At 48.4% G+C, this 18201-nt stretch overlaps 1 protein-coding gene across 2 annotated transcripts; it reads right to left on the bottom strand.

The window, feature by feature from the left end:
- Positions 1 to 4364: 4364 nt before the first annotated feature.
- On the bottom strand, positions 4365 to 14983 carry LOC132809925 (gastrula zinc finger protein XlCGF9.1-like). Of its 2 annotated transcripts, none has more exons than XM_060822608.1 (2): positions 14898 to 14983; positions 4365 to 5781 (listed from the first exon to the last, which is right to left on the bottom strand). In XM_060822608.1, exon 2 carries the CDS (start codon positions 5455 to 5457, stop codon positions 4846 to 4848), a length of 612 nt encoding a protein of 203 aa, XP_060678591.1. In that variant the 5' UTR covers positions 5458 to 5781; positions 14898 to 14983; the 3' UTR covers positions 4365 to 4845. The 2 variants fall into 2 exon arrangements, with proteins under 2 accessions (XP_060678591.1, XP_060678592.1); XM_060822609.1 differs by lacking the exon at positions 14898 to 14983 and adding an exon at positions 14813 to 14834.
- Between the last annotated feature and the right edge of the window lie 3218 nt (positions 14984 to 18201).

The raw sequence follows: 18201 nt of genomic DNA on the forward strand, positions 1-18201 counted from the left end.
ATTAGGAGGGGGGGTGGGGGGGGGGGGGTGGGGCTGAGTTCACATGATTTTGTGGGGGAAGGCATGAAAATGGTTTTAAGACCAGTATCCAGTTTTAAGACATATCCAGAGTCAGACAGCACAGAAACACACCCTTCAGTCCAACTAGTCAATGCTGACTGTGTTCTCAAACTAAACCAGTCCCACTTGCCAGTGTTTTGGCCCATATCCCTCCAAACCTTTCCTATTCATGACGTTACTGTACCTGCATCCACCACTTCCTCAAGACATTTAGTTCTCACGTGAACCACTCTGTGTAAAAAAAATTGTGCCCTTCAAGTCTTTTTAAAATCTCTTTCTCCTGTCACTGTCAAAATTTGCTCCCTAATCTTCAAACCCCAACCCGAGGGGAAGGACACCCTTCGTTCACCTCATCTCCCCCCTCATGATTTTATAAACCTTGATAAGGTCACATCTCCACTGCCAATGCTCCAGTGAAAAAGTCCCAGCCCATCCACCGAGATGAAGGTAGAATCCTGTCCCTCAGGATTCCCTCCAACAATGTGCCCACCACTGATGTCAGGCACACTGGTCTATAGTTCCCTGGCTTGTCCTTACCACCCTTCTTAAACAGTGGCACCACATGAGCCAACCTCCAGTCTTCTGGCACCCCACCTGACATGCACAGTATGCTCTATGGAGATGCTGTTTCTGATGGATTTAAAGTGTCCAAATGCCACAATTTCTCCCCCACTCACTTGACATAACCATGCAGGCTCCTCGCTATTTGATGTTCGTGTTACTTAGAGCCCTCATGATTATATCAATCTCAATGAGGTCACCCCTCAACCTCCTGTGCTCCAGTGAAGACAGTCTCAGCTTCTCCTTATAACTCAAACCCTCCAGTCCTGACAACATCCTGGTAAATCTTCACTGAACCCTCTGTAATAGTATTCTTCCTATTACAGGGCCACCAGAACCCTTCTCAGTACTCTACAAGTGACTTCACCAACATCCTGTACAACTTCAACATGATGTCCCAACTCCTTTATTCAATGGTGTGAACAATTAAGGTAAGTGTGCTGAATGCTTAACATCAATCTACATTTGTCAATATATCATATCTGTTGCATGACACTGTTACCTTTTGCTCTTAACTCTGCATCTTATGATCCTGCTCCACAGCTACCCAATGAAGAAGCAGCGCTCCGAAAGCTAGTGCTTCCAAATAAAACTGTTGGACTATAACCCGGTTTTTGATTTTTAAACCTTGTCCCACCGAGTCCAACAGCAGCACCTCCACCTCCTTTCTAATGAACACAGCCCATACCTCCCAGTGCTGCCAGTAAACTGCAGATGAAACGATGCAGTGCCTGCACTCCTGAAAAGTTTATAATTTCTAACGAACCCAGCTACTCATTCACTGCTCCATCTGATACACGACATTGGAAACTTAGTGCAGGAGGCTGCAAGAAATGAGCAGCTTTAAAACAAACACCGCTTGGAGCTTTCAATGAGAGCCTGAGCCCAGCAGTACGTTCTGGTTACCTTTATTATGGCCCAACATTGTTACAGCTTCAGATGCCCCCAGCAAAAGGGCAGAGAAAGAGTAGCTGTTTTTTAGACAGCTCAACAACAGGGGGAGGTGCAAAGGGCAAGGCCAAGGCCAAGGGCAGGGCAAGGCCAACAGCAGGCCCCCGCACTACGCCTGCATTGCCTTGCACAGTTTACAAAAATCCCTTCCCCTTCAGAGACTCCCCACAGTGTGGAAGCAGGCCACTCGACCCAAAGACTACACACCGATCCTCCAAAGGGTAACCCACCACGCAATTCCCCAACCCCTATTGCTCAACATTTACCCCTGACTAATGCACCTAACCTGCACATCCCTGGGCACTATGGGTATTTTAGTACTGTCAATCCACCTGAACCTGGACAACTCGTATATGCCGACCAGATATCCCAACCCAATCTAGTCCCACCTGCCAGCACGGGGCCCATATCCCCCCAGTTGCCTTTTAAATGTTGCAATTGTACCAGCCTCCACCACTTCCTCTGGCAGCTCATTCCATACACGTACCACCCTCTAAACGAAAAGGTTGCCCCTTGGGTCTCTTTCACATCTTGCCCCTCTCACCCTAAACCTATGACCTCTAGATCTGGACTCTCCCATCCCAGGGAAAAGACTTTATCTATCTATCCTATCCATGCCCCTCATGATTTTATAAACCTCTATAAGGTCACCCCTCAGCCTCGGACGCTCCAGGGAAAACAGCCCCAGCCTGTTCTGTCTCTCCCTGTAGCTCAAATCCTCCAGTCTTGGCAACATCCTTGTAAATCTTTTTAGATTAGATTAGATTACTTACAGTGTGGAAACAAGGCCCTTCAGCCCAACAAGTCCACACCGACCCGCCAATGCGTATACCACCCAGACCCATACTCCGGGGGTTTGCAAGGACTGCCACAAACACTACGTAGGACAAACAGGAAGAAAGTTAGCCACCAGGATACACGAACACCAGCTAGCCACAAAAAGACACGACCCTCTCTCCCTTGTAGCCCTACATACGGATGAAAAAACCCACCACTTCGACTGGGACAACATCTGTCCTGGGACAGGTTAAGCAAAGACATGCCAGAGAATTCCTAGAGGCCTGGCACTCCAACCACAATGCCATAAACAAACACATAGATCTAGATACCATCTATCAACCCCTCAGAAAATGAACAGGAAATGACACTACCACAAACCCCAGGAACCCTATCCAGAACAAACATATAAATCAAAAGCAGGAGACATCAGCTTCGCTCCATTTGGAGGTCGCCACTGATGATGTTCCCTAGCCAGGTAATGAAACGTCTGGATATCAAACCTACACCCTAAACCTCAACCTGAGCTACAAACCTTCACAAACCTTGCAAAGTAGAATGTATTTGCAAACATCATGCTGCAAATTCAAACTCACCCCCATGGATGATCTATCTCATGTGTGCATGAGATAAAGAAACAGTCTATTTCCGTGCTGTTTATCTCTATTTGATAACAGATGCTTTATTTCTGTTGGTGTAAATGTTGTTGTAATTCATAGCTGGATCCTAATAGGTGTAAGGGTGACAGAATTCCTCAAGTAGGTCACTGTACGATTCCTGGGAGACCCCTATTTCTGGTTTACTTCCTCATGAACAAACATTAAGCACGTGCACCTATTTATTTATGATTTTGTTTCATTTTTCTGCTATGACTACACCTTGTATTAGGATAGTTGACAGGCTGGGAGATTGTGACTTGGGTCTTGATTGAATATTTTATCGTTCCAGAAGTTATAAAAGGCAGGGTCAAAGCTTTAGCAGAAATCCAGCAGAGCTGAGAACAGACCGACATCTTAGTCTGTGGGAACAGGGAGATCAACAGAGGATAGAGAAATCAGGACCTGAAACCAGACCAGCCTGTGATCAGTGCTTTGATTAGCAGCATCCTTCTACATCAGTCAATGCCAGTTGTCAGACAGGTGCAGCAAGGCAAGTGGTATATTAGCAGGCTGAACTGAGATTAGAAGTGGGGATGTCTTCCTGCAGTTAGGGGGTCATTGAATTTATTCAAGGCTGAGTTCATCTCATTGTTGAACAATAAAGTGTGGATTTTTATGTTGTGTGCATGAGGTTTATGTGTTGGATGCAGGTACAGTAACCACATTTATAGTGGAAGGCAAGAAAATGGTTTTAAGACCATGACAGAACAGTTACGATCAGACAGCACAGAAACGGACCCTTCTGTCCAACTATTCCATGCTGACGATGTTCTCAAACTAAACTAAACTAGTGCCACTTGCCAGTGTTTGGCCCATATACCTCCACACCTTCCCTATTCATGTACTTATCCACATGTCTTTTAAACGTTGCATCTGAACGTGCATCCACCACTTCCTCTTTACATTCACTCAATACATGAAACACACTGTTTATAAACAAACTTTTCCCTGATTGAATCCATGGAATGGACACTTTCTCTTTCCTTTCAGTTGCTGCAAGTCATAAATTGAAGCCCAGACTGAAAAAAATAGAAAAGGAGTTGTGAAGAGAGTACCTTACTCACAGATGGTTGACAGAGTAAGGAGGTTGCAGTCTGGAGCAAATCCGAAATGTTGATTTTCCTGCTCCTCGGACGCTGCCTGACCTGCAGTACTTTGCCAGTACCACTCTAATCTTGACCCTGATCTCCAGCATCTGCAGTTCTCACTTTCTCCTGTAAGAAATCAGCAGTTTTAAACCGAAAACCTGTTGCAGTTTAAAGCTCTCATTGAGAGTCTGAGCTCAGTGTGAAGTTCAGGTAATCTTTATTGTGACCCAACTTTGTTACAGCTTCAGAATCTCCCAGCAGAAAGGCGTAGAAAAAGTAGCAATTTTTTAAAAACAGCTCAAGGTCAAAGTGCAACCCCTCACTTTCTTCATTATTGGTCACCACTGAGTTGTCCCTTTGTAATTGGATCCTTGATATAGCCTTAACCTGGAGGAAGTATTGCCTCACTCAGCAATTTCAACCTGTATCCAAGTAAGTTGGATGAGCAGCGTAGAGTCAACCAGACTACTGTGGGTCTGGAGTCACGTGTAGGCCAGACCGGGTAAAGGATGCAGCTGGGACGACTGCTCTAATAACTGCTCAAGTCTTCCCTAAAAAAGAACTGAGTGAATCAGATGGGGGTTTTCTTCCACCCCCACCCCACCGACAATGGTTTCACTGTTAGATTCTGAACTCCAGATTTCTCACCAAATTCCAATTCCACCATCTGTCGCGGTGGGAATCGAACTCGGGAGCCACTGGAACTGGGTTGATAGTCCAGTTGATAATGGCACTCGGCCGTCATTCCTTCAATCCCCCTGCGATGGCACATGAACTCGCTGGTGGCTCCGCAGGTAGGAGGAGCGGGTGAAGTCCTTCCCACACTTGGGGCAGCTGAAGGGCCTCTCCCCTGTGTGGACCCACTGGTGCCTCAGCAGGTTAGAGGAATTGCTGAAGGCCTTCCCGCACACTTGGCATGGGAACGGCCTCTCCCCCGTGTGGACACGCTGGTGCCTCAGCAGGTGGGAGGAATCGCTGAAGGCTTTCCCACACTCGGGGCAGGAGAATGACCTCTCCCCCGTGTGGACCCACTGGTGCCTCAGCAGGTGGGAGGAATCGCTGAAGGCCTTCCCGCACTCAGGGCAGGGGAACGGCCTCTCCCCAGTGTGGACCCACTGGTGCCTCAGCAGGTGCGAGGAATCGCTGAAGGCCTTCCCGCACTCGGGGCAGGGGAATGGCCTCTCCCCAGTGTGGCTGTGCCGATGAATCTCCAGGGCCGACGGGAAACGGAAAACTTTTTTGCAGTCGCCACACTTCCATGGTTTCTCCATGGGGCGGGATTCCTCTGGTTTCTCCATGGCTGGAGCTTCAGCCACACGTGCAGAGCCTATCCCCACCGCGAATTCCTCATTCCAGGCCATATCACTGCTTCAGGCTCCAAACTCAGTCTACTATTATGGTAGGGTCTCTCATCCAGTCCCACTGATGCTGAAAACGTACTCAAACAAGAACCAAAACGCTTTGCTCCTTCTCACAGAGTCACAGTTGAAAACTGTTGCGGTCCCGATGGACTGAGTGACTGTCAAAGTGAGGACTGCAGACGCTGGAGAGTCAGATTTGAAAAGTGCATTGCTGGAAAAGCACAGCAGGTCAGGCAGCATCTGAGGAGCAGGAGAGTCAACGTTTTGCGCATAAGGCCTTCATCTGTTGATTTTGAAACTTCTGTCTTCAGATCTTCAAATACTCTGTAAAAAGAGATTACAAAGGTCATCACTGTCAGTGCAGGGTAGAAATTCTGAACAAGGAATTTTACTTTCTGTGGAACATTCTTTTCTTTCGTTATTCTACAAAATTGAAAGCACCATCCCACTCTCTCTCCCCCTCTGTTCTCACTCCGCTCTAACTAATTCCCTGAAGGTGCTGATTCAGGATCTTACAGGGGCAGAAAAACAAAAACGTCAAGACTAACATCTCTCTGCATTTTGGATAACTCCACAACACTGGGATACAGTTGACAGTGAGCAGGTCTGATTCTGGGAAGCAAACAGAAGTGTGTCAATTCATGGGGTAACCTGCAATGCAGCTATTTGTGGAACAAAATGGTTAACGACCCCAGGAAGGTGGGAGCAAATTGAGACATCAAGGCATTAACACCGACACACTTCAGTGAAACTCTACTGTTCCCACTCCGAGCAAAACATCTTTGAAAGCTCCTCTGAAAGTCCAGTCTTCACAACCACACTTCTGCTTTTACCAAAGACAATTAGAGTCAGACAGCACGGAAACAGACCCTTTGGCCCAACTTGTCCAAGCTGACCAGATATCCTAAATGAATCTAGTCACATTTGCCATCACTTGGCCCCTATATGGGCCGGGTGCTGGCAGCTGGGACTAAATTGGGTTGGCTATCTGTTCAGCAAGAATGAGTTGGACCAAAGGGTCTGTTTCCGTGCTGTACATCTCTATGACTCCAGTCGCATTTGCCATCACTTGGCCCCGATCCACTGAACCCTTCGTATTCATACACCCATCCACATGCCTTTTAACTGTTGGAATTGTACCAGACCCCACCACCTCATCTGGCAGCTCATTCCATAACTGCACGACCCTCTCCATCAAAAAAAGTTGCCCCTGAGATCTCTTTTACATCTCTCCCAGCAGCCCCCCCCCTTCCCCGGCCTCACCTGAAACCTATTGCCCTCGCGTTCTGGACTCCCCCATCTGAAGGAAAAGACCTTGAGTGTTGACCCTATCCATGCCCCTCAGGGTTCTATTAAAAAGTCTAGAATGTCACCCTTCAGACTCTGGGGAAAACAGCCCCACCCCATCCTTCCGTCCCTCCTCGCCCAGGTAATTAAGTTTGCAGAATCTGCTCCCTCCCTGGATTCACTCCAGCTGCTACAAGTGAACAGATTTTCCCCCCCTCCTCTCTCTCTCTCTCTCCTTCCCAGGATGAACAGTTGTCCAGAGGGAGGGAGTTTCACTCTGAAACTGACAGGGCCACTTCCGCATTGTGACGCCATCAATGGGTTGGAGGTGGGGGAGGGTATGGGAGGCGGGGCTCGGCCAGCAGCGGGACCCCGCACTGCGCCTGCACAGTTCGTAAGAATTCCTTCCCTTCAGAGAATCCCCAGTGCAGAAGCAGGCCACTCGGCCCAACGAGTCCACACCCACCCTCCAAAGGGTAACTCACCCTCAACCATTGCTCAATATTAATCCTCCTGACTAATACACCTAACCTGCACATCCCTGGGCACTATGGGTAATTTAGAACCGCCAATCCACCCTAACCTGCACATCCCTACGCACTATGGATAATTTAGCAAAGCAAATCCCCCCTAAAATGGATAAAGTTAAAAATCACAACACCAGGTTGGAGACCAACAGGTTTGTTTGGAAGCACTAGCATTTGGAGCGCTGCTCCTCCATTAGGTGGTTGTGGAGAATAAGGTCATAAGATATAGAATTTATGGAAAAACATGACAGTGTCCTGCCACTGAAATGACATGTTGAACAACCCATTTTCGAATGGGCTGTAGGCATCATTAACATGCAAATCCCAGAACTACCTGTAAGGCACCTCTCAAGAGAAGTTTTATAACAGAAAGTGACGTGTGTGTGAGAGTGTGTGGTGTGTGCGTGCATGAGAGAGAAAATGTCTATTTCCATCCTGTATTTCTTTACCTATTTGAGAACAGATGCCTTACTTCTGTTGGTGTAAGTATTGTTGTAAATCATAGCTGGGTACTAATAGTTAGATATAAGGGGGAAGAGAATTCCTCAAGTAGGGCAGTATAAGAATCCTGGGAGAGCTCTATTTCTGGTTTACTTCCTAATGAACAAACATTAAACACAAGCACCTATTTATTTCAAATTTGGTTTCATTTTTCTTGTGTGATTCCCTGCTGTGACTACACTGTGCCTGGATGGTTGACAGGCTGGGAGATTGTGGGTTGGGGCTTGATTGACTGAATGTTTTATTGTTCCAGAAGGTGTAGAAGGGAACAGGGAGATCAACAGAGGACAGAGAAATCAGGACCTGAAAGCTGAGCTGACACCAGACTACCCTGTGATCAGTGCTTTGATTAGCAGTGCCAACCCTCCACCTTTACCTAGCTTCCCATTTGAGGACACCCTCAGTATTCAGGATCCAATCCTTGTCATCCTGAAGCCATGTCTCTGCAGGGAATGTCAGATCGCAAATACTCACTTCAATGTGTGCAGTCAATTCCTTCACTTTTGGCACAATGCAGCACACATTCAGACACACCATTTTTAATTTAATTTTTGTGATGTTTAGAATCCAGTTTTGATTGCTGGTACATTTATTCCCCTTGTCCCTTTCTATTGTTCTCTGATGTTCATTTCCCACATCACTATATTACTCACCGGCCTTGATTTGGATTGGCCATAATGTCCAGGGAAGTGCAGGTTAGGTGGGTTAGCCATGGGAAATGCAGGGTTATAGTTTCGGAATAATAGAAGCAGGAGTAGGCCATTTTGCCTGTCCAGCCTGCTCCACCATTCATGATGATCTTGACTGACCCATCCATTGTCTCAGCTCCTCCTCCCTGCATGGTGCCAACTACCCTTAATCCCCCTACCATTACAAAAACCCATCCAACTGTGTCTTGAATATACTTAACAAAGCTGCCTCTGCTGCTTCCTTGGCTCAGAATTCCGAAGATTCACTCCTCTCCAGGAAAAGCAGTTCCTCCTTGTCTCTGTCCTAAATTTACTCCTCCTAATCTTGAGCCTGGTTTCATTCACCAGCAGAAATGACTGGATAGGATAAAGCTTCATCCCCACAGTGCAATGAAATCCTACTTTACACCAAAATCCCGAATGTACTCACTCACTCAGTTGCTGTCTCACAAATGCAAGATTTCATCGTAACGTCTTCTGCTCCCATTAAGGGCAAAACATCTTTGAAAGCTGCTCTGAAACTCCAGCCTTCACAATCACACCTCTGCTTTCACCAAAGAAGATTAGAGTCATACAGCACGGAAACAGACCCTTTGGTCCAACTCGCCCGGCCAAGCAGATATCCTAAATTAATCTAGTCCAATTTACCTGCATGTGGCTCATATCCCTCGAAATCCTTCCTTTTCATGTACCCATCTAAATGCTTTTTAAAATTCCCCCTCACCTCAAACATGTGCCTTCTAGTTTTGGACTCTGGGGAAAAGACCTTGGATATTCACCCTATCCATGCCCCTTACGAACGCCTATAAGATCACCCTTCAGCCTCCAATGCTCTCGGGAAAATATCCCCAGCCATTTCAGCCTCTCCCTGTAGCTTGAACCCACCAACTCTGACAGCAGCCTTATCAATCTTTTCTGACCCCTTTCAAAGTTTCACAACATCTTCCCTATAACAGGGAGACCAGAAATGAATGCAATCTTCCAAACATGGACTAACCAATGTCCTACACAACCACAACATGACCTCCCAATTCCTGTATTCTCTGCTCTGACCAATAAAGGAAAGCCTACCAAATGCCTTCTTCACTATCCTGTCTACCGGTGACTCCACTTTCAAGGAACTATGGAACCTGCACTCCAAGGTCTCTTTGTTCTGCAACATCCCCCTTAACTGTGTCAGTCCTGCCTGGGTTGCTTGACCAAAATGCAATCCACACACTTCTCTAAACTAAACTGCCATTCCTTGGCACATCAGCCCACCTGATCAATTCTCATTCATAGTGAATTTTCTTTCCTCTCTTATTCCCTTGAAGTTGAAAATCTCCACTGCACACACTCTCCCTCCATTCTCAGTTTGCTGACCCTAATCCCTGCTGTACCTCATCCTGAAGGGCCTGCTTCATGCTGATTAACAGGCCCACACTCGGTGGGGGACCTAATTGAAACAAGGAATACTGAACAGCCTGGACAGAGTGGAAGTTGGAAAGGTGTTTCCATTGGTGGGAGGGACTAGAACCAGTGGGTACAGCCTTACAGTAAAGGGAAGACCTTTCAAAATGGAGATAAGGAGAAACTTCTTCAGCCAGAGAGTGGTGAATCTATGGAATTCACTGCCACAGAAGGCTGTGGAGGCCAGGTCACTGAGGATATTTAAGATTGAGATGGATACGTTCTTGAGTCTCAAGGTGATGGAGGGTTACGGAGATGAAGTGGCAGAATGTGGCTGAGGAACCTATCAGCCATGATTGAATGGCAGAGCAAACCTCGAATGGTCCAATTTCTGCTCCAATGTCTTATGTTCTCTTGCTATCCTGGACACACACAGAGCACATCGGAAGCAGGAATAGGCTGTTTGGTCTTTCAAGCCTGCACCAACATTCAACAGATTGTTGGCAGATTCACAACCATCGAGATGAATAGGTTGGGACTTGTTCATTGGACCACAGGAGGTTGAGAGGTGACCTGACAGAGGTTTATAATATCACGAGGGGCATAGATGAGGTGATTGTTGGGTATCCTTTCCCTAAGGTGGGGGTTTCAAGATTAGGCAGCAAATTTGAAGGTGAGAGGAGAAAGATTTTGAAAAGGCGGGGGGGGGCACTTTTCTTTTTACACAGAGTGGTTTGTATGTGGAATGAATGTGGATGTAGGTTGAGTAACAAGGTTTAAAAGACATTTGGATAAGTACATGAATAGGAAAGGTTTGGAGGAATATGGGCCAAACACAGGTAGGTGGGACTAGTTTAGTTTGTGAATATAGTCGGCCTTAGACTAGTTTGACTAAAGGGTCTGGTTCTGTTGGCATCTGACTCTGTAACTGTTCTATCCTGGTGTTAAATCATTTACTTGCCTTCCCCCAGAAACATCCACTTCTTTAGTGTTCAAAAATCAGATGAACTCAGCCTTGAATAATGTTCAATGACCCCCTAACGCAGGGAGACATCCCCACTTCTGAACTCAATTCCTCTTGCTATTGTACCCCTTGCCTTGCTGATTGCTTGCTGCACCTGTCCAGGCAAAAGTGAGGACTGCAGATGCTGGAAATCAGAGTCTAGATTAGAGTGGTGCTGGAAAAGCACAGCCGGTCAGGCAGCATCTGAGGAACAGGAAAATCGACATTCCAGACAAAAGCTCTTCACCTGCACCTGTCTGACAACAGACAGTGACTGGTGTAGAAGGACGCTGAGGCCCCTTTGTACATCCACACGGCATTCCTGATGAAGGGCTCGGAACCGAAATGTCGACTCTCCTGGTCCTCGGATGCTGCCTTACCTACTGCCTTTTTCTAGCGCCACACTTTGACTCTAATCTCCAGCATCTGCAGTTCTCACTTTCTCCACATCCCAATATATCACCATTTAAACAATACACCTCCTTTCTGCTTTTTTTTTCACAGCAATGGCTATAACTTCACATGGAGATACTGCATTTGCCATGTGTTTGTATATTGTGGTCTTCTCTACATCGGGAAGACCGAGTGTAAACTTGGGGAACAGTTTGGCGAGTATCACAGCTGGGTCCGCAGAGGCTGACCAGACCTCCCAGTTTCTGGATTAGTGGTGCTGGAAGAGCACAGCAGTTCAGGCAGCATCCAAGAAGCAGCGAAGTTGACGTTTCGGGCAAAAGCTCTTCATCAGGAATAAAGGCAGTGAGCCTGAAGCGTGGAGAGATAAGCTAGAGGAGGGTGGGGGTGGGGAGAAATTAGCATAGAGTACACACCACGGTGGCACAGTGGTTAGCACTGCTGCCTCACAGCGCCTGTAGACCCGGGTTCAATTCCCGACTCAGGCGACTGACTGTGTGGAGTTTGCACGTTCTCCCCGTGTCTGCGTGGGTTTCCTCCGGGTGCTCCGGTTTCCTCCCACAGTCCAAAGATGTGCGGGTCAGGTGAATTGGCCAAGCTAAATTGCCCGTAGTGTTAGGTAAGGGGTAAATGTAGGGGTATGGGTGGGTTGCGCTTCGGCGGGTCGGTGTGGACTTGTTGGGCCGAAGGGCCTGTTTCCACACTGTAAGTCTAATCTAATCTAATAGGTGAGTGGGGGAGGGGATGAAGGTGATAGGTCAGGGAAGAGAAGATGGAGTGGATAGGTGGAAAAGGAGATAGGCAGGTAAGACAAGTCTGGACAAGTCATGGGGACAGTGCTGAGCTGCAAGTTTGGAACTAGGGTGAGGTGGGGGAAGGGGATATGAGGAAACTGTTGAAGTCCTCATTGATGCCCTGGGGTTGAAGTGTTCCGAGGTGGAAGATGAGGCATTCTTCCTCCAGGCGTCTGGTGGTGAGGGAGCGGGGTGAAGGAGGCCCAGGATCTCCATGTCCTCGGCAGAGTGGGAGGGGGAATTGAAATGTTGGGCCAGACCTCCCAGTCACCACTCATTTTAATTCCCCTTCCCACGCTCTTTCTGACAAGAACATCTTCGGCTTCCTCTATTGCCACAACGAACCAAACCGCAAATTGAGGGAACAACATCCCGGGCAGCCTGCAGGACTCAACATCAAGTTCTCCAATTTCAAATAACCTCCCTTTCCATCCCCGACTCCCTTCTTAGCCCCGTGCCCCTCATTTCCACTCTTCCCTTTCACTAACCTGATTTCTTCCACCTATTGACTCATCAGGCCGTACCCTCTCCCTGTCTTCACTTATCCCCACTTTAGCCCCCGGCCCGGGCCCCAGCACCTATCCCCAGTCCTGAAGAAGGGTTACACCCGAAACATCAACTTCTCCACTTCCTGATGCTGCCTGGTTTGCTGTGTCCTTCCAGCAAAAAATGAGGTCTGCAGATGCTGGAGATCACAGCTGCAAATGTGTTGCTGGTCAAAGCACAGCAGGTTAGGCAGCATCTCAGGAATAGAGAATTCGACGTTTCGAGCATAAGCCCTTCATCAGGAATAAGAGAGAGAGAGCCAAGCCGGTTGAGATAAAAGGTAGGGAGGAGGGACTAGGGGGAGGGGCGATGGAGGTGGGATAGGTGGAAGGAGGTCAAGGTGAGGGTGATAGGCCGGAGTGGGGTGGGGGCGGAGAGGTCAGGAAGAGGATTGCAGGTTAGGAGGGCGGTGCTGAGTTGAGGAAACCGACTGAGACAAGGTGGGGGGAGGGGAAATGAGGAAGCTGGAGAAATCTGAATTCATACCTTGTGGTTGGAGGGTTCCCAGGCGGAAGATGAGGCGCTCCTCCTCCAGCCGTCGTGTAGTTGTGTTCTGCCGGTGGAGGAGTCCAAGGACCTGCATGTCCTCGGTGGAGTGGGAGGGGGAGTTAAAGTGTTGAGCCACGGGGTGATTGGGTTGGTTGGTTCGGGCGGCCCAGAGGTGTTCTCTGAAGCGTTCCGCAAGTAAGCGGCCTGTCTCACCAATATAGAGGAGGCCACATCGGGTGCAGCGGATGCAATAGATGATGTGTGTGAGGTACAGGTGAACTTGTGGCGGATATGGAAGGATCCCTTGGGGCCTTGGAGGGAAGTGAGTGTGGAGGTGTGGGCGCAAGTTTTACATTTCCTGCGGTTGCAGGGGAAGGTGCCGGGGGTGGAGGTTGGGTTGGTGGGGGGTGTGGATCTGACAAGGGAGTCACGAAGGGAGTGGTCCTTGCGGAACGCTGATAGGGGAGGGGAGGGAAATATATCCTTGGTGGTGGGGTCCGTTTGGAGGTGGCGGAAATGGCGGCGGATAATACGTTGTATGCGCAGGTTGGTGGGGTGGTAGGTGAGAACCAGTGGGGTTCTGTCTTGGTGGCGGTTGGAGGAGCGGGGCTCAAGGGCGGAGGAGCGGGAAGTGGAGGAGATGCGGTGGAGGGCATCGTCGATCACGTCTGGGGGGAATCTGCGGTCCTTGAAGAAGGAGGCCATCTGGGTTGTGCGGTGTTGGAATTGGTCCTCCTGGGAGCAGATGCGGCGGAGACGAAGGAATTGGGAATATGGGATGGCGTTTTTACAGGGGGCAGGTTCCCGCATGGGCCCCAGCTATGCCTGCCTCTTCGTAGGATATGTGGAACAGTCCATCTTCCGCAACTACACTGGCACCACCCCCCACCTTTTCCTCCGCTACATCGATGACTGTATCGGCGCTGCCTCGTGCTCCCACGAGGAGGTTGAACAGTTCATCAACTTTACTAACACCTTCCATCCCGACCTGAAATTCACCTGGACTGTCTCAGACTCCTCCCTCCCCTTCCTAGACCTTTCCATTTCTATCTCGGGCGACCGACTCAACACAGACATCTATTATAAACGACTGACTCCCACAGCTACCTGGACTACACCTCCTCCCACCCAACCAACCCAATCACCCGTGGCTCAACACTTTAACTCCCCCTCCCACTCCACCGAGGACATGCAGGTCCTTGGACTCCTCCACCGGCAGAACACAACTACACGACGGCTGGAGGAGGAGCGCCTCATCTTCCGCCTGGGAACCCTCCAACCACAAGGTATGAATTCAGATTTCTCCAGCTTCCTCATTTCCCCTCCCCCCACCTTGTCTCAGTCGGTTCCCTCAACTCAGCACCGCCCTCCTAACCTGCAATCCTCTTCCTGACCTCTCCGCCCCCACCCCACTCCGGCCTATCACCCTCACCTTGACCTCCTTCCACCTATCCCACCTCCATCGCCCCTCCCCCTAGTCCCTCCTCCCTACCTTTTATCTCAACCGGCTTGGCTCTCTCTCTCTTATTCCTGATGAAGGGCTTATGCTCGAAACGTCGAATTCTCTATTCCTGAGATGCTGCCTAACCTGCTGTGCTTTGACCAGCAACACATTTGCAGCTGTGTCCTTCCAGCCTCCTGTCTGTCTATTTTGCCAATTGAGACACAGACCTGGACCACGATTCCAGAGTCTGTCCCCTCCCCGGTTCACTCCCTTACCTTTCAGTTGCTGCAAATCAACAGTTGAATCCCAGAATGAAAACGAAATGGAATAGGGGGCGAGAAAAGAGAGTGCCGTACTCACATTTCTTAGACAGAGGAAGGAATTGGCAGTCTGGGTGAAGCTTAATGTGGATTCAGAAAGAGAGTAGCGGCTTCAGAAGCACATGGGCCAACTTCCGCATTCAGACAATGCAGTGGCTCTGATTGGCAGGAGGACCAGTCTCCTTCCGGTCCTCCAGGTTTCTCTATTGGGCCATTAAAGGAAGGTCGCGGGCCTTTTTTTGCGGATTGCGATGAGCATGCCCAGAGTTTTCCTGACACCGGTGGGCATGCGTACTGCGTTACTGACACCGGAAAACATGCGCAGTATGCTCACTGGGAATGCTGGTGTTCCTGTCATATTTTAAGAGTCAAAAATGAGGTCTGCAGATGCTGGAGATCACAGCTGCAAATGTGTTGCTGGTCAAAGCACAGCAGGTTAGGCAGCATCTCAGGAATAGAGAATTCGACGTTATTCCTGATGAAGGGCTTATGCTCGAAACGTCGAATTCTCTATTCCTGAGATGCTGCCTAACCTGCTGTGCTTTGACCAGCAACACATTTGCAGCCATATTTTAAGAGTCCAAATGCCAACAGGAAAAAAGGGTTTGAGCCGCAATTTGTTTTTCCCTGTGATTCGACATTGTATTGCTGTTGTCTCTCTGTTCAACTTTTGTATGTCTTTTCCCCAGGTTGGGTGGCGAGTCCTGAACTGGAGGGCATGGGTTTAGGGTGAGCGGGGAAAGGTTTCTGAGGGGATGGTGGGAGCCTGGAAGAATAGAAATGGGGCAGAGGGTGTGGTGGAGAGAGAATAGATGGGGCAGAGGGTGTGTAGTAGGATTGGTTAGAAGGCAGAGGGTGAGGAATGAAACGACAGGGTTGCGTGAGAGAGAATGGACAGGCTGTTCGGAGTATAGAGGGAGAATGGACAAGAAGCTGGGGATGGAGAGAGAATGGCCAAGGGGCGCTGTGGATGGCGGGGGAGAATAGACAGTGGGAGCTGTGGGTGATGGGGGGAATGGACGGGGGGAGCTGTGGTTGGCCAAGATCAAAAGGTTGATGACAGTCAACACTTATCAGATTGTTCCTGGAACAGAAAAACTTGCACTGGAGTCTCCCAGAAGAGGGTTGTCTCGTATGTATTCCTTCAATTAGTTTTAAAATAATTGTTGTGTATCTTAATTGTTAAGGTATACCTGGCACATAGAGAGATGGCTGTGGTTGTTGGAGGTCAGTCATCTCAGTTCCAGGACGTCTCTGCAGGAATTCATAGGGTAGTGTCTTAGGCTCAACCATCTTCATCAATGACCTTCCTCCATCATAAGGTCAGAGGTGGAGATATTCACCAATAATTGCACAATGTTCAGCACGGTTCACAACTCCTCACAAACTGAAGCAGTTCAGTTTGAAATGCAACAAGATCTTAACAATATCCAATGGGCTGATGAGTGACAAGTAACATGTATGCCATTCCAATGCCAAACAATGACTCATCCCCAAAAGAGATAATCTGACCACTGTCCCGTGATATTCAACAGTGTTACTGTCACTAAACACCCCACTATCAACATCCTTGGGGTTTACCATTGACCAGAAACTCAACTAGACTAATCACAGACACAATGGCAACAAAAGCAGGCAACAGGTCAGGGATATTGTGGCGAGAAACTCCCCAAACCCTGCCCATCTTCTACAAGGCACAAGTCAGCAGTGTAATGGACTACTCTCCCACCAGCTTGGATGGGTGCAGCTTCAACAACATTCAAAAAGCTTGATCCCATCCAGGACAAAGTCGCCTGCTTGATTGGCACCATCTCCACATACATCCACTCCCTCTGCCCCACTGTTCAGAAGCAGGAGTGTGTATGATCTACAAGACACAACACAGAAATTCACCAAAGATCCTTAGAAAATACCTTCCAAACCAACAACCACTTCCATCTAGAAGGATCAGGCAACAGATACTTGGGAACACAACTTCTTGCAAGTACCCCTCCAAGCCACTCGCCATCTTGACTTGGAAACATATTGCTGTTCCTTCAGTGTTGCTGGGTCTAGATCCTGGAATACCCTCCGTAAGGACATTATGGGTCACCGTACAGCGTGTGGACCACAGCAGTTAAAGAACGCAGGTCACCATTACTTTTTCAAGCGGAACTAAATGCTAGCCAGCCAGCAATTCTCATGTACCATGAGTAACTTTTAATAAATGCTTGGAATCTGCAAACTAAAAAAAAAATCAACGTTCAGGTGGAACAGGCGTCGGGCTTTGATTTGGTCCTTATTTGAGGACGGACAAAGAGCGATATACTGAAACTGAATTGGAAAAAGAGTTTAGAGTTAAACAACTGTAGTGTTTCACTCAGTGTACCAATCTAAAATCGATTAAAGATTGGCTCCTGTCGTGTACGTCATGAACACATGAAAAAGGACGAGTAAGAAGGCATATGGGACTCCTGATTTCATCTCTTTCATGGCTGATGTAGTACCCACAACCCCATGCGACCAGGATACTGCTCTATCGCCTGCAGGCAATGCTCATAGTGCGCATGTGTGAGATCGGAATGGGGCCCCGCCCCTCGTCGTTGTGATGGACGGTGCGACTCCGGAAGGAGTCTGATCCTCCTGCCAATTAAAACCCCCGCCATTGTCTGAATGCGGAAGTTCGATCATGAGTTTCTGAGGTTCTGTTGCTTCTCTGCCTCTGAATGAACTTCAGTACAGACTGCAACTTCCTTCCTCTGTTTAACATCTGGGAGTACCGCACTCTCTTTTCTCGCCCCCTTTCCCATTTCTCTTCACGTCCCTGGGTTCAGCTGTTAGTTTGTAGGAGCTGAGGGAAAAAGGAAGTCAATCGTGGAGAAGGGGCAGATTCTGGAAAAGGTTGGTTTAGGTCTGTCCTGAAGAAGGGCTTATGCCCGAAACGTCGAATTCCCTGTTCCTTGGATGCTGCCTGACCCGCTGCGCTTTTCCAGCAACACATTTTCAGCTCTGATCTCCAGCATCTGCAGACCTCACTTTCTCCTGGTCTAGGTCTGTGCCTGTTAATGTTTGACAGGCTTTGTTTCCTGAGCTTGATACATTTACTTGTCTGGCAAAACAGGATGGCCTCTTGATCCATGTTGGGGATGGAAGTGGGTTATGCTGTGGGTGACTTGCTCGTAGTAGTCCAATAAGTATTGGATAAGTAATCATGACACACAAATTTTGAGTTATTAACTGTTTATTCGGGAGCTCACGGGGAGAGCCAAGTCGACCTAATAGTCACAAATCACTCCGACGAGAAACAGAGAGTTATGTGATTATATAGGTTACAGTCATTTAACAATTAGCAAACTGTTAATTGC

Source organism: Hemiscyllium ocellatum, unplaced genomic scaffold (assembly GCF_020745735.1).
Source record: "Hemiscyllium ocellatum isolate sHemOce1 unplaced genomic scaffold, sHemOce1.pat.X.cur. scaffold_1431_pat_ctg1, whole genome shotgun sequence".
Classification (NCBI taxonomy): Eukaryota; Metazoa; Chordata; class Chondrichthyes; order Orectolobiformes; family Hemiscylliidae; genus Hemiscyllium; species Hemiscyllium ocellatum.

Coding starts and splice junctions, on each gene's coding strand:
- LOC132809925 (XM_060822608.1), bottom strand. CDS start 5,457: ATGGCCTGGAATGAGGAATTCGCGGTGGGGATAGGCTCTGCACGTGTG.